The following is a 20,093-nucleotide window of genomic DNA, read 5'->3' as shown; positions in this document are numbered from 1 at the left end:
TTATGTTGAAGTATGTTCCTTTTATTCCTAATTTGTTGAGAGTTTTTATTATGAAGGAATGATGAATTTTATCAATGCTGTTTCTGCATCTATTGAAATGATATATGGTTTTTGTTCTTTGTTCTATTGATTTGATGTATCATGTTTATTGATTTTTGTATGTGGAACTATCCTTATATCCCTGGGATAAATCCCATTGGATTATGGTGTATAATCCTTTTGATGTGCTGTTGGATTCAGTTTGCTAATGTTTTGTTGAGGATTTTTATGTCTATGTTCATCAGGGATATTGGCTGGTTGTTTTCTTTTTTTGTTGCATCCTTGTATGGTTTTGGTATCAGGGTAAGGCTGGCCTCATAGAATGAGGGATAATTGCCTCCTCTTCAACGTTTTGAAAGAGTTTGAAGAGAATTGGTATTAATTCTTCTTTGAAAGTTTGGTAGAGTTCAGCAGTGAAGCCACACAATCCTGGACTTTTCCTTGCTAAGAGACTTTTTATTGCTGATTCAATCTCATTACTCTTTATTGGTCTGTTCAGGTTTTCTATTTCTTCCTGATTCAACTTTGGTAGGTTGTGTGTAGACAGGAATTTATCCATTTCCTCTAGGTTTTCTAGTTTGTTAGTGTATAGTTCTTCATAGCAGTCTCTGATGATCTTTTGTATTTCTGTGGTATCAGTTGTAATGTTTCCTTTTTCTGTTCTGATATTGTTTATTTGGGTCTTCTTTCTTTTTTTCTTTGTTAGTCCAGATAGTGTTTCGTTGATTTTGTTTTTCTCTTCAAAAAAAGAAATTTTTGTTTTGTTGATCCTTTCTATTTTTTTAATCTCTATTTTATTTAGTTCTGCTCTTATCTTTATTATTTCTTTCCTTCTACTAATTTGGGGTTTGGTTTCTTCTTACTTTTCTAGTTTCTTGAGATGTATCATTAGATTGTTTATTTGACATTTTTCTAATTTTTTGATGTAGGTGTTTATTGCTATAAAATTCTCTCTTAGCATTGCTTGTATTATATCCCATAGGTTTTGGTATGTTGTTTTTCCATTTTTATTTGTTTTAAGTATTTTCTTTAATTTCCTACTTAATTTCTTCCTCGGCCCAATGGTCATTTAGAAGCATGTTGTTTAATTTCCATGTGTTTGTAAAGTTTCCAAAGTTCCTCTTCTTATTTATTTCTAGTTTTATTCTATTGAGGTCTACAAAGATACTTGGTATGATTTCAATTTCTTAAAATTTGTTGAGACTTGTTTTGTGTCCTAACATATGGTCTATCCTGGAGAATGTTTCATGTGCTGATTAGAAGACTACGCATTCTGGAGATGTTGGATGAAAAGTTCTGTAAATGTCTGTTAGGTCCATTTGGTCTAATGAGCAGTTTAAGTGCAATATTTCTTTGTTAATTTTTTGTCTAGATGGTCTGTCTAATGCTGAGAGTGGGCTGTTGATATTCCCAACTATTATTGTATTGGGGCTTATTCCTATCATTTTATTAATTGATTTCTGTTTGTTTTGTATATCCTTTGTTCCTTTCTTTCTCTCTTATTGTGTATCATTGTGGTTTAGTTGTTTTCTGTAGTGGTAACATTTGAGTCTTTTCTCTTCTTTATTTGAATATTTGTTCTACCAGTGGGTTTTATTGTTTTATGGGTTTACATGATGGTAGAGATCATCCTTTAGCTTCCAGATGTAGGACTCCCTTAAGGATTCCTTGCATGGCTCACCTAGGGGTGATGTATTCCCTCAGCTTTTGATTTTGTGAAAAAGATCTTATTTCTCCTTAATTTATGAAGGATAATGTTGCTGGGTATAATATCCTTGCATGACATTTTTTTTTTTTTTTTTGTCAGCACTTTGAATAATCCCATTTTCTCCTGGCTTGTAAAGTTTCTGCTGATAAATCTGCTGTTACTCTGATGGGGGGGTCTCTTATAAGTGACTAGATGCTTTTCTCTTGCTGTTTTGAGAATTCTCTTCATTTTTGACTTTAAACAGTTTTGCTATAATGTGTCGTGGAGAAGACCTTTTTGAATTATATCTATTTGGGGATCTCTGAGCTTCCTGTTTCTGGATGTCTAAATCTCTTGCTAGACTTGGAAAGTTGTCAGTTATTATTTTGTTAAATAGGTTTTCTATCCCTTTCATTCTCTCTTTGCCAAAATTGAAATACTTGGTCACTTTGTAGTATCCTATGTGTCACATAGGCTTTGTTCATTCTTTTTAATTCTCTTTTCTTTATTTTTGTCTGACTGGTTATTTCAGAAGACCTGTCTTCAAGTTTTGAAATTCTTTCTTCTGTTTGATCTATTATTGAAGTTATCAAATAGATTTTGTATTTCATTTAATGAATTCTTCAGTTCCAGAATTTCTGTTGGTCCATTTTAATGATATCTATTTCTTTGGTAAATATCTCATTTATGTCCTGGAGTGTCTTTCTGATTTCTTTGTATTGTTTTCCTGTATTCTCTTGTATCCCACTGACCTTATTTAATATCACTACTTTGAATTATTTTTCTGGTATTTCATAAATATCTTTTTATTGGAATCTGTTGCTGGAGAATCATTGTGTTCCTTTAGACGTGTCATATATCTTTGCTTTTTCATGTTTCTTGTTCCCTTACATTGATATCTGAGCATTAGTGTAACAGCCACTTCTTCCAATATTTTGAATTTGCTTTTGTAGGGGAAGACTTTCCTGAAGATGTATCTATGGGTTGATTGGGCAGGGCACTTTGGCTTTGATTCTCGGTGCATATAGTAGTGTAGTCTCTGATTTCTTTCGCTGTAACAGACAGGAAATCACAGACAACACTATTTGTGAGTTCCTCAGTGCCTTAGGGTGCAATCATTAGTGGAGGTTGTGGTGAAATTTTGCTGAGGTTGAGAATGCCAGATGGCATGACAGAGGATGCCTGTCCTGGGGACCCAGGGTGGCATACATTGGCACTGTTGTCAGTGGGTCCAGGGAGGCCAATTCTTGGGCCTCCAGATGGTTTGCTTTGGTGCTGGTAGTGGCAGCAGTGGGCCAGGAATGTGGGAAGGTTCTTGGGACCCTGGGCAGCGAGAGTGTGGGGGTGATGGTGTAGCAGTGACCAGACAACCCTCAGGATCCCAAGTGGTTCACAATGATGTTGGTGGTGGCTGCAATGAGCTTGATGGGCCAGTCCTGAGGTCTGCATGTGGCGGTGGGAGGGTGTATTCCAGCTGTGGTAGTAGCAGCAGATTGGGTGGGCCCAACCTCTGCACCCTGGGAAGAGTGCTTAGGTGCCAATAGTGGTGGACTGGTGGCTGGGTGGTCCCCAGCCCCTTAGACAGCATGCTCTGGTAATGGGGCATGTAGACCTGGCCCAGGCAGACCTGTCCTCAAGCCCCCCAGTGGTGCATGTAAGTGCTGGCTGAGGTAGGCAGGGGCAGGGTTGTCCCTAGAACCCCCATAGAATGCTCAGATGGAGAGGACAGCAGCTGTGCTACGGTCCTGCTGGGGAGGGCAGGGCTACCTTCAGTGGCAGCCTCCACATGCAGGCGGCTAGGGAGCACATGCTTTGCTTGTGCTTTGGTCTCAGCAGCAGTAGGCCACAGTGGTGGCAGCTGTGAGTTGAGACGTTTGTTTTCAGGGCATGTAAAAATGTGTGGCAGCTTCGCCAATGGCTCATGTTTTAGCCCTGATGGCAGTAGCCAACCACAGTGGTGGCTATAGGTGAGGGATGTCAGTGGGCTCCAGGGATGTGGAGATGCAGAGGCTGTTGGGCCCCATGGCAGGATGTAGTCTGGTGGGGGCTGGGCTCTCAAAATGGCACCATGTTGCAGCTGCTCAGGGCTAGGGTGGAGGGACCCAGCGTGAGCTTCCTCTCTGGAGCAGTGCCATCCTATGGTCTCTAGGCAGCTCCCTGTGTTCGTCTGGGGGCCTACAGGGGTCTGGGGGCTCTCCTGAGACTAGGATTGCATGAGTCCACAGCAGTAGTGTGGATCACTGGGTCACTCACACTTACCGGGGCACCACTTCAGGCTCCCATCTCATCCTGGCTGAGAAGGCATCCTCACTTCCCTTTCCTTCCTTGCCTTGGGTGTTTCCTGCCACTTCTCTATTGAATTCCAGTGTTCTGTGTTAGATGATCTATTTAAGTGTGATTATCTCCTCACTATCTTGGTTCTCCATGGCGGAGCCAAGCACCAGATGCTCCTAGTCAGCCATCATGCAGCCCCTCCCACTTATTTCTTTTTTCCTTTAGCATTGTATGAGTAAATATTTCCAAGTTCTCACACAATATTTGCAATGAATAGCAGTATGATAATCCTAATAGTGCATGTGCCATAGTTTATTTACTGAATATTTATTCCACTGAAGGACATGGAGGCTTGTCTTCTAATTCTCCCCCTGTTCTAATGCTCTATTACACATGTCTTTGTGTTCATAATCTTTTCCACATTTATTATTATTTCAGCAAATCAAGTCACACAGGTGTGATTAGTTGAACTAAGGCATGGTTATTGCATGGTTCTTGATTCGTTCTCCCAAATTGCTAATTGAAAGGATTAGACCAATTCAGTCAGCTGTGGGCAATGTATCCTGCACTACCCTCTCAGTGAGTGCAATTATTCAGTATCCTGAAGTCATGTTCTGTGAAAGAATTATCACCCCTGAGCCACACAATTCCACTTTCTTGACCTGAATATTCTAGACTCATCCTTAGTGACGTCTTCCCACGCCAAGCCCCAGTTCCTGCTGAGAGGAATCATTATGTATTTGCTCTTCTGTCTTGGCGTTGTGTTTGGTACACACACTGGGGACATCTTACCAGACTGTGGGAATATTGCCCACACATCTGTTCCTCAGCAGACCCCGTCTACTAGAGCAGTGAGTGGGGACCACGGCTTATTCATCTCTTGGTATCCTCCAGAGTCTAGCACATTTCCTGGCATATAACAGGCACCCAGCGCATCTGACGAACAAGGATGAGTGAATGAATGAATGAATGAATGCACCTATTAATTAATGAGGGAAAGTTTCTTAACAGAGGCAGGTTTGTAATAACAACTTTATGAGGCAAATGAAGGATCACTTTCAAAGCTGAGCTTGGTTGATGGTGGATCAGCGATGTTCCGAGGTTTCTAGCTCTAGGTAGGAGGTTAACTTAACAAACCCTGAGGTCCCTTCTGGTTCTGAAGATCTATGTATCAGTGACAAGAGCAAGGAAGAGCATTCCAAGGAAAAGGACTGGCAACTGCAAAGAGTCTCATGGACACGAGTAACTGTTGACAAAGAAAAGCAAATGGTAGTTTTTGGGTAGGGAGGGTTCAGATACAGAACTGGGGTTAGTGGTGGAACCTGAAGACCAGAAAAGTTTGCATTTCTCATCAGGCCACTGGGAGCAGTTGCAAAGTCCTGGGCCATGTCAACTCTGTTTCCCTTGGGGACATGGGCAGCAAGCGCAGAAAGGAGATCATAAGGCTAAGGAAGGAATGAGGAAACACAGTGGACTCATTCACTTCTTCACTCATTCATCAAACATTTATTAAGCACCTAGAGGGAGGGACAAGTCTGGAGACCAGGACTGCTCTTCGACAATCCAGATTTCTGCTGGTATTGATTCAGTCCGCAATTCAGCTGCTACTGGTGCGGTCTTGGCTGCAAGGGGAAGCCGGGATCACGATGACTGTTTTATTTTCTGTTTTACTTAGTGTGAGGACAATGTTTTCTGGATTAGGTTTCTTTTATTCCTTTTATCTCTGGACTATCCTCCTCACCCTTTAAGGGAGTATTTTTTCTCAGGTACAATCAGTGAAAGGCTGGGTTGTGGAATCAACGCCACCAAACTTCCCTGAGCAACGTGGGCTCAGTTGGTTAAGGAGTGGGCTCTGATGTCCGACCACTCGTCCAGTCCTGACCTTGCTGCACACTGGACTCTGGGCTTTGCGATGAACGTCAGCCAGGCCCAATGTTTCCATTTAAAAAGCAGGTTTGATGATGATAACACCTAGCTCACAGCATTCTGAGAATCAGGTGATGAGTATACAGTAGGTAAAAAACACTGCTTGCACACATAGACTCTCCATGAACAGTAGCCACCGTTGTTACTGTCCAGAGTCCAGTTTCTCGCAAATGTAGACATTTTGTGATTAAAAACAGTCTGGAGCCCCCACACGCAGTGAGCTCTGGACATGCTTCCCATCCCCTGGGTGTAGGGCTGTTTAGGCGCACCTAGAGAATCAGGGTATCTGCTGGGTGCAGGGGCTCATGCCAGCTCTGTGGGGGGCCGAGGTGGGAGCGTTGCTTGAGGCCAGGAGTTCGAGACCAGCCTGGGCAACATAGCAAGACTCCATCTCTACAAAAAAGTTTTTAAAAATTATCCAGGTGTGGTGGTGTGCGCCTGTAGTCCCAGCTACCTGGGGGAGGCTGGCTGAGACGGGAAGATCGCTTGAGTCCAGGAGCTGGAGGCTGCAGTGAGCTACGATCACACCAGTGCACTTCAGCCTGGGTGACAGAGTGAGACCCTGTCTTTTAGGGAAAAAAAAAAAGAGAGAAAAAGGGTACCAATCTCCAAGAAAAATCTAAGAATCATACTCAGAAGCTTGAGCTATAAACACTCTAAGATGTTTGTCCTTTCAGAGAACTCTAAGCCTGCAGGGCTCGACTTGACAAGTTTGGAATTTTAAATGGGCTCTTTTTGTCATCTGTTTATCTAAAACCCACAAGCTTTAGTTCCTTTAGTCATCCAAAAAATAATCCTATTGTCTTCCTGCCTCAGGAATTCAATTATCCCCCTTAGAGCCTTCACCCAGCTTCTAAAATGCAACCAAAACTTTGAGGCCCTTTAGCTACGACTGGGGGTGATGAGATTCATTTCTTCTGTCACTCACACCGTTATTAGAGGAAATCTCATTTTGCTTAGTCGTGAGCTTATGGCCTGTTAACCCTGGTAGGAAGGGAAGTGCATCAGTGGCTGCATATTTCCTTATTCATTTTTGGGGGAGTGAAAGCCAGATGGTTACTTTGAAGGGCCAAGGACCCGCCGTCTCTCCTGCTCTCTGGAAATGTCCACCAGGGCCTGAAAGACTCGCACAGCTGAGGGGAATGCACGGGAAAGTCCCCATTAGAGGCCAGGACGTCAAAGCCTTTGCAGCCACATCTGCATTTTCTCATGAAATTGCGAGTTTGGACTTGTGGGTTCTGGAGGAACATCCATGAATTGGTTTAGACCCTGTCTTACTCTCCACGGCTTGCTTCTGACTCTGCGCCCACTCTGGCTGGGAGAGCCCTGCTCCGAACGGTCCTGAGCCTTTTTATTCGTGGATCCTTAGCTCGCTGACTTTGCCTCGACTGAGCATTTGGGATTCTGATTTAAGCCCTCATCATTTCTCTTTGGAGTTCCTGCAGTGCATCCTGATTGGTTGCCTTGCTTCCTTTTCACTCCTACTTCCCTCTTTCCTTCTCACTTTTCAGAATGGCTTTTTAAAAATGCATATTCTTTTTTTTTTCCACTTAAAATCTGTCAATGCAACTGACTTCTTTTAAGATAAAGCTCACACCCCCCAGTGCAGCCCACCAGGACATCCCTGAGCTGGCTCTTGTGCGGCCCTGTCACAGCCCCGCGTGTGCAGACCTGGTTGTGTCACACTTAGGTGTCGAGTGTGCCTGTGCGTCCTGCCTGCCTTACGGAGCTTGCATGGTCAGACACCTCTGCTCCTGGGAGCACGTTCTGACCCGCCCATCCTCAGTTGCTCTCCTCTTTGTACCTGAGCCCTTCCAAACATGTCAGTGCTTTGGGGACAGGCATTGTGTCTTATTCCTCCCTATCACAATGCTCAGCACAGTTTCTGGAACCTAGTAAGTGCTCAGTAACATATTTCTCGAATGGACGGCTCTGTACCTTCCCTTCCTTCAGCGGCAGAGAAAAAGAAAGCTCGCTTTTCTGCGTCTCCTGCTGTGTGGGCCTCTCTCCTTTCTTTATAGGCAGCAACTTTCATCTCTCAAGACCAAGGTGAACATGTTTATTACCAGGGTTTCCCTCAAAGAAAAGTCACTTCTGGTTCTAATTTACTCCTCTCCCTTCGGGGACAAGCAGTTCGTGGGAGTGGACGGCGTGGAAGGCTCTCTCCAGACTGGGCTTCAGCTCCACTCCGACTCCACAGCCTTCCCTCCTGCGCCTCGGAGGGTGGTGCTGTAGCTCGGGGTGGCGCCAGGCATTGGGGACAGAGACACAGGCTGGGCCTGTGCCCGCCAGGGTTTCAGGGCCTGGTGGTGAAGAGAGATGGGCAGACAGGCCGCTACAGGAGAGGGCCTTGCTGCCCTAGAGAAAGGTTCGCCCACCTGTGCTTGTTTCAGAGCGGCTGGGTCTTTGCACGCAGCGAACATCCTCGGGTCGTGGAGACACCCACTGAGGCAGAAGGATCTCTGGACCGGATACGTGGGGGGGCTCGTCCCCCAGTTCCCATCTCAGGGAAGGCCTGAGGGAAGGGCCTGGAAGAGAATCCATCTCCAAGGAAACATTTCTAAGCTGTCCTGCCGGGGGAATTAGTTCCCTTGACTGTGTTCCGAGTTCTCCACCACATTCATGCCCCAGCAAGCCCCAGGCCCTGCTGAGGCGCCTCGCCCTCACTGCAGACCCCCTGCTCTCCCCGCGCCCCCCGCAGCCAGTGGGCCTGCGGCGTCTCGCCCCTGGCTCTTTGGGAGCTGCTCTTCTGTTCACCTGCTCCACCTGCCGCTGGTGCTGCCTCCGCTTCATCCTCGACACAGCCACACGCACCCGCAGCGTCTCTCCACGCGGTTCACTCTTTCTGAGGCGTGTGGGTCGCGTCCCCGCGTGGGAGCCCCCACGCTCCCCAGTGAGGACGTCGTGGAGAACCTTTCGCTTTACTTAGCGCCAGGCCGTTCCACGCCGCCGTCCAGCCGCACCCTCCGCCTCTGTCCTTTACCCTTGCCCTGGGCTCCTCGGCTCCTGCGGTGCACGTTTCCTCAGCCAGCTCTTCTGTCACCTTCTCCATGGAGACCCCACCCGAGGGTGTTGGGTGAGTGGCAGTTAATCACAGGCCCTTTCCCGTAAGGCTCTGTCTGCCCGTCTCTCTTCCTCCTTCCTCAGAACCTAAGCCCTGCCTCACAGGGTCTCAGACAAGCTGTCTCCCAAGTAGAGCTGCCTCTTGGGCATAATTTCCAGAAGGCAGGTTCCTCCAACGGCAGGGCCTTGCCCAGCGCCCCCCACAGCGTGGACACCGAAGACATGTGCGAGAAACTTGCAAAGGACTTGCCGAATAAACGAGGGCACCGTCCATCTGCCTTCAGCTCTCTCTTATCTGGGCGGATGGCCCCTCACGTTCTGGGAAGGCTGCGGTCGATTCTTATTTATTTATGGGCTGATAATCCGGTGAGTGGATTATCAAGAGAGGTGGTTATCCTGGTTTCCCTTTCTCTGCCTCCTCCTCCTCCTCCTTCCGGGTCCCCTCCCTGCACCCCTTCCTTCCTCTGCGCCACCCCCTTCCAGGCCTGCTCTGTGCTCCCTTCCAGCGAGGAGCCGGGGAAATAGGAGAAGGCATAACGTGAACCGTTTGTGCTGCTCACAGATAGCCCCTCTGGGAAATAGCTTGGTGGAAGAGAAGTCTGAAGTCCACGGCAGATGTCAAAACCTCCTTGGTGGCAATAGTTTCTGCTGTCCCCATGGATGACTGAGACTTGGTGATAGTCACCATACCACTACTTTCCGGCTTCTCTGCACCCTTGTCTTTGAAATAAAAGCCCTTCGCATCTGCCACCTAAATCTTTAGGTGACGCTGTAGGGCAGAGTGAGCAGTATCTCTCCTTCCCTGTGCCCAGGGTGTCAGGTGAGACTCGGGCGTGAATCCGACTCTACCTTTATCCACCTGGCAGTGCGGCCTTGGGCATGACGTCATATCCTCTCTCTGGGCTTCACTCTCTTCCTTGGCTTTATAGGGAATTAGAACTAGAGGATGAGTCTGTCCCTGCAGTGACGCACCCACTGGTCTGTTGGCAAAGCCATTGTGCAGTTTGTCACAAGTGTTAATAATGTACTACTGCTGATGTTTTAGAAACATAAGGTAAAACAGGGTCAGTGTCACCCCCACTTTCTCGGATTCCTACATCTTTCTCTGAGTGAGAGAGCAGGGAAGTTTCAGCATGCACAAATGGAAGTGAGCGATGCACATCATCATTTTTCATTAGGTGTCGTGACAGGAATAAAGCGTTTCAGACTATGGGACCAGGTGCAGGGTCCCTTGCAGTGCTGACCTCCTGGGTATACATCCTAGCTGAACAATGCACCTTGAAGCCAGGAGGCCCAGGGGTGATGTGAGTTGCCTAAGGTCGCCCCAATGGCTCATTAGTGGAATTGAGGCTAGAGCCCCTTTCCAGATCATTCCACCAGAGAATTTCATCAGGGCCTGTGGGAAGTTGGGCTTTAGTGGAGGGGATGGGATGGAATGAGGTTTCCTTCTTCCTTCCCACCTGACTAGGCCTCCCCAATTCCAGAGGGCCCTTGTCTTGGACTTTGAACAAAAATGAGAGCAGTGAAACCAAAGCTGCCCACCGCCTCTGGTGTGCCTGACACGGTGATCCCGGGCCCTGCTCTCAGCTGTCAGCTTCCTTCCCGAGAGCCCAGGACCACCCATGCAGACAGGAAGTGCGCCAAGCCGCTCTGGGCCTGTCAGTTGCAATGGCAGGGCAGTCAGCAGTCAGGCAGGCAGCGGGAGAGGTGTATTCTGTTCACGTTGCTCTAAGTTGCTCTAAGTGGAGCGGGAGCCAGCAGGCCTGGGGGCGGCCGCGAGGTGAAAGGGGCAGCTGGGAGCTGGGGAGGCTGGAGTCAGCCAGCAGGGCGGGTGGCAGCCACCTCTGAGCAGGGGTAGCTGGGGAGGGGCTGGCTCCAGACAAAGAGAAACCTGAGAGGGGGGATTAAGCGGCACAAACCTGTAAGGGGGGCAGGGAGTGTTCGAGGGAATCTCCAATATCAAACCCTTTTCCTGGAGAGCTTACCAAGAAGGACTTCAAGGCTAGCCTCCCGCTCCCCCTTCTCTGAGGGGAGGAAAGAATGCTGGCCCAGGAGCCGCCGTGACATTAATCATCACTGTCCTGGACCCCAAAACAGGGCTTAAAAGCGCCTTTGCCGCAGGCTCCTCACAGCCCAGTCGTGGGGTTTTCTGCAGGGCCCGAGGAGAGGAAATTCTTCAGCTGCATTAAGAGCTGCAAGCTTAAGAGCTCTGGACACTTGCAGAGTTTGACTTTTCCTGCAGAGCAGGGCTGGGCAGAAAGATGGAGGCCCAAATTTAATCCTGTAAGAGGAGCTTAGGGAGAGGTTCCAAAAGAATCTCTTGATAAAGTTTTAACCACCATTATATCGAGATAAATAAATGATGCGATTGTCAGTTTTTCTCACCTGAAGACCAGTGGCCTAGGTTCCTGGTGCTCAGTAAATCATGATGGAAGCTTCTGGAGGGTAAGAGATTCGTGTCTTATTCACAGCACCTAAGCCACCCAAGCACAGGGCATGGCATACAATAGGTGCTCAATAATCATTTGCTAAAGAAGGAAGAATGAAAGAGGTGATCCTGTAGTGAGGACCTTGAAGACAAAGTGACAGTTGGACTCTGCAGACATGACTTTCTTCAAAGCTCTCCAGACGCCCTTGCGGTACTGGTTTAGTCGGGATAGCCTGCCCCACCCCTGGGGGTGTGAAGACTCCTTATTTTGAAGTGCTTGCCCTTAGGGGATGCTGTCCTCTTAAGAGCAGGTCTCCTAGGGCAACATAAACTGAAGAACTTATATATAAAATTATTCGGGTAGTTCAGGCAAAATACCCGTGTATTAGACAACTAACTGCTGCCACAGTAATGTCATGCCCCAAAGTCTCAGTGGCTTAGAGCTGAGATAGAGGATAAAGAGCAATGGAAATTGCTGTCTCCAGAGATTACTGTGCATCCCATCCTGTCAATGATCAGGTGACAGTGGCCACTTATTAAGGAAAAGGTAGAATGGACTGAGGCTTTAGGTGGAGGGAGGACTGAGGTGACACCCAAGATTCCTTTCAACCCTGATATTCTTGGGTCATGGAAGATAGGGACCACACTGTGTAATTTTAAAATTTACAACAGAGGCTGGATGTAAATGATGAGCCATTCTAGAATATCTGCAAAGCCATCAGCACTGAAGCCCACCTGTTCTGTCACAGAGAACTCTAAGTATGTGCACTATAAGCCAATGGCTCAAAGAACCAGGAAATTCCTTTCCCTGAGCCATCCTGTTTATACAAACTGAGTCATTCCGAAGGGTAATCAGCCTCCTGCCATCTTCTCCAAATGGCATGCCACACAGTTGAGGTAGCATCCAGGCAGGGTCCTGGTCCAGCATTTCTGGGAAGTAGGGTGACTCCCAGGTCATTGCTCTCCTTTGGCTTCTGAGGTACACATTGTTGGCATTTTCTGCACTAGGGGTCCCTCCCCCATGCAGCTTTAAGAAAAAAGGCAGAGTCTGTCTGGATACTGCACCTGCCTGTGGAGTACAGAAGGCGTTTGCCGTGCAGGAGATGCCTAGGAAGGGAAGAAGGAAAGGAGGGAGGAAGGGGGAAGGGAAGGCAGTATTTTAGTCCAAATCTACACAGAACTGTACTGCCTTCCCATTTCTCTTCTTGCTCTAACAACCAGGAAGCTCAGAGTGAACTTTGTTTTTCAAACCCAGCGACATTATGGGTCCCCAGACTTTGCATATTTGTTTTGCCCTCTTTTCTGTGCTCTTGTTTCCTTTTTTCTAAAATCCCACAAACCTAACTGTATTTTCATTTTGTTGACTTTTGCACAGCCATTTGGGAAGATGTAGCAGAAAAGCAAAAAAGCAAACAAAGGTCCTCAGTACTCATTTGTTGCTTGGGAACTTCCTTCCAATCACGACTGGTTTCACTGCCCCTCTGACGCATGCCCTGATCAGCACGGTGCAGACAGAGGGGTGGACGAGAGCGTGGAGGGTGTGAGGGGAGTGAGTGACTGTCCCTCACACTCCCGTCTTGCAGGTGGATAAAGCAAACAGTGAGTCATGAGAAGGCCAGACTATTCATTTGTCCTTCCAGTAAACATTTACTGGAAATTCACCGGTCTGTTCTCTAGGAAGTGACTCGGGAGGTCTCACCAACTCAGTTCTCCCTGCTTTTGATGTGGGCCTGGGAAAAGAGGGCACTGCATCTCCTTTAAGCACAAAAACATAAAGAAAAGTCAGAGCCAAACGTGCCTCACCGATCTGTCCCAGTGTTGCATTGCTTTGCACACAGTAAACTCCTAACACTTACGCTGTTACTTCAAGCCTGTCCCTTCCTGTTATGACTTCTCCAGGTTTCTGAATAAAGCCCGATCCATTGTGTAAACCCCAGGTGACTCCATGCAGATTGAAAGGGAATTCCACTTATTGTCTTTATTTCCTAAGTTGTTTGTGAATTTCCATCAGTGGATTTGCAGGAAGGATCTTAACTGCCAACCATCCAGCAAACCTTCGTATCCCTCCTTTACTTGTTCTTCACGTTAAGTAGAGTGATCACAATTCTCTGAAGCTCCCACGGCCCCCAGGGTGAGAGGGAGTTACTCCTGCTCCGTGCTGCACAGCGCTCCCGAGAATGCCGCCCTTCTTGTGCTAACTCCAGAGACTGCCACGGGTTGCCTACATGTCCGTCTTCCCCACCGCAGACTCTGAGCCCTTGGAAGGATGACAGAGTAATCTGCTCATCTTTGTTTTGTAGCAATGACCATGGTGCCCAGTATATAGAACGTGCTCAGTAAACGCTTGCTGAATGAATGAATGAGTGGGCAGATGGTGAATGACGGACATTGAGAGCTCTCATATATTTCCACTATTTTCCTAAATGACAGAGGCCCATATTGAGGGTCTAGCTCATGGTTTATCTCCTTACTATGTCTTCCTATTTATGTGGTTGATCAACACAGCAATTCTTTTTACACCAGATGCTGTCAGTACAGAGCACAGTTGGCTTCTCTCACCCTTAGAGAAGGGGATCACTGGGTACAGCCTTGAAATATGGGCTGATGAAATAAACAGTGATGACCTCCCCCTGCTGTGCTTTTGCGTAAGTGTTTATATTAATGGGCTGTTTCTAGCTGAATCTTTCAGTAACTGCCTCCGGAATGAGAAGACAAACTCATACCAGTGTGTCCCTCAAGTAGAACGTTGCATTGCTCGTTAGTGGACCACAAAAAGAGGATTATTATCATTATTATTATTAGTTTAAAGCCAGGGTCTCACTGCATTGCCCAGGCTGAGTGCAGTGGCTATCCACAGCACGATCCTAGCACACTACATTCTCCAACTCCTGGGCGCAAGTGGTCCTCCCGCCTCAGCCTCCCGGGTAGCTGGGACTACAGGCTTGCACCACCATGCCCAGCAAAAGGGAATTCTCAAGCCCTCAGTTTTCAATCCCTTTAAGCAGACTGTGTTGCTTTTATTAAACACTAGAAAATGTTTAAAAATTATAATCATTTTCATTAGATTAGACTCTCCTCACTGACTGCTTTTATTCCAACTGTCTTCAGAGTCTTCTGTGGAGGTTACAGCAATGAGAATTACGGCAGGAGATGCTGATACTTCATCGCCCTCTCTCCTCACTGTCATCAAGTACAATGCTTCTAGCTCGCACATTTCTTTTTTTTTGCCTTTTGTGTGTGTGTTTCACAGCTGGTGAAAATATGTTCATGTTTACGAAGCAGATAATCTCTGGCATCTGCAATGTGACAGGCGCCATGAAAGATGGTGAGGTCTCAGAAGAGAGGCCGGTGTGGTCCCTGGCCTCAAGGGGCTTCCATCTAGGGACAGGTCAGATGAACGGAGGGGCACGTGCAAGTCACTGTGGGAGCGGGGAGTGGTGACCATGGCACCTAATTCCACCTGGGCGAGCTGGAGGGAAATGAGGGTGGAGAGTTTTCACAGAGAAGGTTGAGTTGAGCCTGAAAGATGAACAGAGCTTCACTCAGCAGACCAGAAGAGAAGGAAAATTAGAGACAGTAGTGGTATGTACTATGGCTCAGACATGTAGAAAACATGGCGAGTCTGGAGAATTACAAATGGTTTTGGAATGGTTGGAAAGCAGGCACAGCTGATTTCCAACATACCAGCTAAATATTTGCCTGGAGAACAAAACATGGGCCGGGAGGAAATGAATCTGGAAAAAATAAGTTAAAGTCAGATCACAAAGGGCCTTGAATGCCAGGTCAAGAGTCTGGACTTTTTCGTGGGAGGGTGGATATTTTCACTGAAGAATTTTAAATAAATGAGTGAAAAATCAGAGCTGTGTTTCATCGAGATCTTTTCCACCAAGGCCTGGCCAGTCCATTCTACTCTACCTACTATACTGTTTGTCTTCTCTGAGCAGATTGTCCTGAAATGTCCTTGCAGGATGCCGTCTTGTTTACTTTAACCCACTTCTCCTTGTTATTTTAACCTAAGCCCAGGAAATCACCCGTGATTTAATTGTCTCTGGCATCAGGCAACACAGGGCTGGTGGTTATTCTAAAAGATCCCTGGCTGCTGCAGTGTGAGAAGAGAAAAAGCAACGGGGTTTATACCTAGGGATATTTCCACTCTTTGTGCTTCCAACTCAGCATTTCTGGAGCACTTTATAACTGGCTTTGTAAAGATTTGGTTGAAAATCAACGGAAGGATTTCTTCCTAATTGGCTCGGCCAGGTTTAATCTGTTCTTGGTCAGGCCAAGCTGGCTTCTATTATGCAGCGTGTGGAGGATTTCCGGCATTACCCTTATCCTAGTGGAGGCTCGCTGTTTTTAGAAACAAATCTTGGTGTTGGTGAAGGCTGGTATCATTGTGTCCTCTGAGGTGAACCCAGGACTCCCATCTGATACAGCATGTTTGGCCTTTGACTGAACAGAGCAAGTCTTGCATTTGGAATTTGCATGCTGGAGGGTTATGGTTTTATGTTTTTTCTCCCCAAGATAAAACAAAGCTTCCTATTTGTTTCTGCCTCTTTGGATTGAATCCTGGCAGCGCTCAGGGTCCCCAGTGTGACAGGCAACACTTGCAGCTGTGGGACACTTGCAGAGAGGGGTGCTCCTGGCCCAGGACGCCCTGGAGTAATGGCGTGGGTAGGGAAATCTCAGCCTTTGCCGAGCCTACTCTGTTGAGGCTGTCCAGTGCTGAGCACGTGGACTTAATGCGAGATGAGACATTTTGTTATGGGGTCATCAGTAAGAGCTACCAGAGAGCATCAAGCCAGCACTGGACGATGTTCGTGTTGAGAGAAGAGGAACAACTGAGACTGTGTCTGGAAGGTGAAAGAGCAAACCGTCGGAGCAGCCCTAGAGGACAGCGTCATGTCTGTCTCTGGAGTTCATATGAAGAGAGAAGAGTAGTAAGTGGAGGGTCCCACTCTCCCCATCATGCTGGAAGGATGTTGGCTTTCTGAGCACTGCTCGTGTGAGTGTGGTGAGGGCATGCTGTATACATCTGCAATCGTTCGGAAGTAAACTGTCCTTCTTCCTCCCCATCAGTCTCCTCGCCAAACCCTTGCTGAGGCTTTGGAGAGTTTACACAGTTCTGCTGGAGGAAGTCACTTATGATAAGAACATTTGCCCTGTTGAACCGAGCCCATTAGAATCAAGAAGACCGACTTAGAACTCCATAAATAAGGATACATCCATATATATATACTTAAATACAGACATGCATTTTATAGGTTTTAGAAAACTAGTCTAACATCTGTTTTGCTTTCCTTGTTAATTCCATCCCCTTCCACCCCCCTGCTCATCTCCCTACCCCTGACTCAAAAGTGAATTCCTCAGCAAAGCCTCATTTTAGAAATGCGATAGACCCTGCATTTAGAACTGGCTCCCAGAGCTTGCTTGGGATTTCTTTGCCCCTTCTCAATCCCTGCTGGCCAGCCACCTCACCAGGTGGTCATTCCGAGGGCCCGACCTTGACAAATCTGTGCCTTCCGGTACAAGTGTCCTGCCACCGAAAGGCACCTGCCAGTCTCCTAGGGCCTGCTGAGGACTTACTGGGCATCGAGGACGATGGTAACTGTCAGAGTTGTATCCGCAAGAGCAGCGGCCCACACCTGGGGGCCAAGCAGCCTGCCAGATTAAAAGCAGGCGGGCTGGGTAAAGTTCCGTGCTTGTTGTCTTACTTGAAACTTCTAGTGCAGAGAAGGCTTATCCCTTCATAAAAATACAATTTTTTTTTTTTCAGTTTGGGTCCTGGTTTTTCCTTCTTTATTGGAAGAGTCTACCATCTCGAAGCTTGTCTAAGAGAATGAGCATCGTAGCATTACTGCACATCAGACCTGCAGGGTAGTTAAACCAGTCCCTTCAGTTTGTCAGTGAGGAGGGCGATGCCATTGAAACAGAGAGGCTTGGCCACAGTCAGAAAGCTAGTTAGTAACATCCACGTTGGAAAGTCGGGTCTCCTCACTTTCAGTTAGTGTTTAAACCTTAAGTCTGTATATTTTTAGCATATAAGTATCTGGCTGTACATGTTGAGCCTAATTCCAGTTAGAATAAAATCACACATAATAGGTAACATTCACTGAACGGTTACTATGTGTCAGTGTTCTAAGTGCATTATGTATGTAATGTCATTGATCCTTATGGAAACCCTATTCGGTGGGTATTATTATTTTTCCCAATTTACAGTTGAAGTACCTGAGGCTCAGAGAAGTTTAATAACTTACCTTTAGTATGTAGGGAAGTCCTATTAGACAGAGTTTCCTGCGAGCAGGACTGTGTTTCCATCAGCAAATAGGTACCGAGCCCCTAGAGTGGATGGAGCTCTTGCCTTTCCGGGGAGACACAAAGATGCAAGAGTAAATCAGTCACAGCAGTGCACAGTGATGCTGCGCGGAGGCCTGGGCACAGGGTGGTGGGGGCTTCACAGGAGGGGCCACAGGCTTCGCCGAGGAGGTGGCATTGGGTGGTCTTGGGATGCATAGAGGGTTTCCAGCTGGAGAGAGGGTGCTTGTGCACAGATGAATGGGAGGACCCAGTGTGGCGAGGAAAATTAAGAGAATGAGCGGTTCAAAGGCTGAGAAGGCAGGAGCACGATCCTTGTGGGGCAGATGTCCGGAGTTGAGGCCTGTTGGCAGCAGTGTGTAAAGTACCTGCATGTAAGCTGGGCATTTGGATTCTATTCAATGAACAGAGGGGAGCCAACAGGAATTTTTAGGAGCAAGGAGGTGACAAGATCAGATTACAGGGGCTGGGTGCCGGCTGGACTCTAGCAGCCTGGCAGACTGGTGACAAGAAAACCAGTCAGGAGGCTGTTGCAATGGTCTGGTAGGGCCCAGACTGATCCAGCTGCTGAGGGCACAGGCTGCCACCACACCTTTGCTCACAGTGCTCCCCGGGCTTGGCATGTCTCTGATTCAGTCCTCCCAGAATCGGCAGGCCCGTCTTTCAAGACCGCACTCAGGTGTTCCGTGTGGGGACTTCCCTCCGTCCCTGCCTTGGACAGACTTGAGCTCTCCACACCGCGGATCTCCACGGCCCCTGGCACACGCAAAACCTGCTGCGTGTCTTTGTGCACGTTTATCCCTCCCCTCCAAACCTACCTCCTCGGAGGCAGGACCAGACCTTTGTCTCCTCAAATACTTGGCCCAGGGCCTGACACTGCGCCAGCTTCCGATAAATGCGCTATGGGTGAATAAGCTTTCTAAACAAAGGCAGTGACTTTAGACATGGGGAGAAGAGTACAAATTTGGGAGGCGGTTTTTAAAGTTATATCCAGGGTTGGCAAACTATGGCCCGCGGGCCAAATCCAGCCTGCTTTATTTACTGCTTTTGTAAATAAAGTTTTTATTGGAATTCGGTGTGCCCGTTTGTTTATGTGCTGCCTATGGCTGCTTTCACTCTGCAAGGACAGAGTTGAGTGGTTGTGACAAGACCATATGGCCTGTAAATCCAAAACCATTTACTCTCTGGCCCTTTACTGAGAAAGTCTGCCGACCTCGGGGACGTGAATGGGATTCGTGAATGGAGGTGAGAGGGACGGCAAGAGGTAAGGCGTCACCTGCTCCTGTCTCTCCACCGTGCCCCAGACAGAGCTTTGCCCCAGTGACGGCAGCGACCAGCAGACCTGCGGGTCCCGAGAGAGAAATGCATGCGTGTGTGTGTGTGTGTGTGTGTGTGTGTGTGGTGCACGAGGAAAAGGCGGACTGAGAAACGCTAGCGTGGCAAAGAGGCCCCAGTGAGAAGGGACGAGGGGCTGCGTGGCAGGGCAGGGTTGAGCTGAGCCCCGCTTTGCCTTGCTGACGCCTCCCCTGCCATTCTCTCTTCCAGTCATCCAGTTCGGTTTCGTCACCCTCTTTGTGGCCTCCTTCCCGCTGGCACCTGTGTTTGCCCTCCTCAACAATGTCATTGAAGTGCGGCTTGATGCAAAGAAGTTTGTTACAGAGCTGCGGCGGCCCGATGCTGTGAGAACCAAAGACATTGGTATGTCCCTGGCTCAGAGGCCCCAGCAGGCCCACCTGCCTCCCACCATTCTGTCCCCTCCAGCCACCAGCCACCGTCACATAGTGTCAGGAAAGCCCTTTCCTCTCCACCCCTTTGGGTTCCTCACCCTCATACCCTCGGTGCGGGGAGGTCTCCGGAGCCACGTTATCCATCCCCACTTGTGCCCCGAGCTTCCAGACAGGGGGCACCTCAGCCTTCCATACAAGCCCGGCCAACCTCCCCTGGGAACTTGCCTGCAAAACGTCACCTTGAGCTGCAGCATCGTCATCACTGGGCCAAGAGTGGGAGTGACCCAGACGCCCTTTTTCTGTCTCGCAGGAATCTGGTTTGACATTCTGTCTGGAATCGGCAAGTTCTCTGTTATCAGCAACGTAAGTGCTCAATTCCTGACACCCCAGCTCTGTAGGAAGTGCTTCCGGGGGAGCTAAGGTCTTCCGAGCAGGAGCCCAGCCTGTTACCCCCCGCCCCCCAGCCCTTTCCATTTGGAGCTTTGAGACAGCCCCTGGTGCACACGTGCCTTGCAACTCACCATGCTGTCGCCAGAGCTGGCACTTTTATTTCTCATTTCACTGAGAGAAAGAAGGTAATTATCCACCAGACTGCATACCTTAGCCGTAAGAGTCAAAATCAGATCTTTCCTCAGAG

At 47.9% G+C, this 20,093-nt stretch overlaps 1 protein-coding gene across 1 annotated transcript in view; it reads left to right on the top strand.

Moving 5' to 3' along the window:
• The window catches only part of ANO2 (anoctamin 2), a 346,649-nt gene that overhangs the window by 311,483 nt on the left and 15,073 nt on the right, over positions 1 to 20,093 (top strand). Inside the window, exons 19-20 of the mRNA XM_069489336.1 lie at positions 19,275 to 19,427; positions 19,767 to 19,819. Coding sequence (XP_069345437.1) covers positions 19,275 to 19,427; positions 19,767 to 19,819 — 206 coding nt within the window. The remainder of the gene's footprint in view (positions 1 to 19,274; positions 19,428 to 19,766; positions 19,820 to 20,093) is intronic.

The sequence above is a fragment of the Eulemur rufifrons genome, chromosome 16, assembly GCF_041146395.1.
Source record: "Eulemur rufifrons isolate Redbay chromosome 16, OSU_ERuf_1, whole genome shotgun sequence".
NCBI classification, from domain to species: domain Eukaryota; kingdom Metazoa; phylum Chordata; class Mammalia; order Primates; family Lemuridae; genus Eulemur; species Eulemur rufifrons.
Note: the sequence above shows the minus strand (reverse complement) of the source record. Positions and strands in the feature narration are given on the sequence as shown.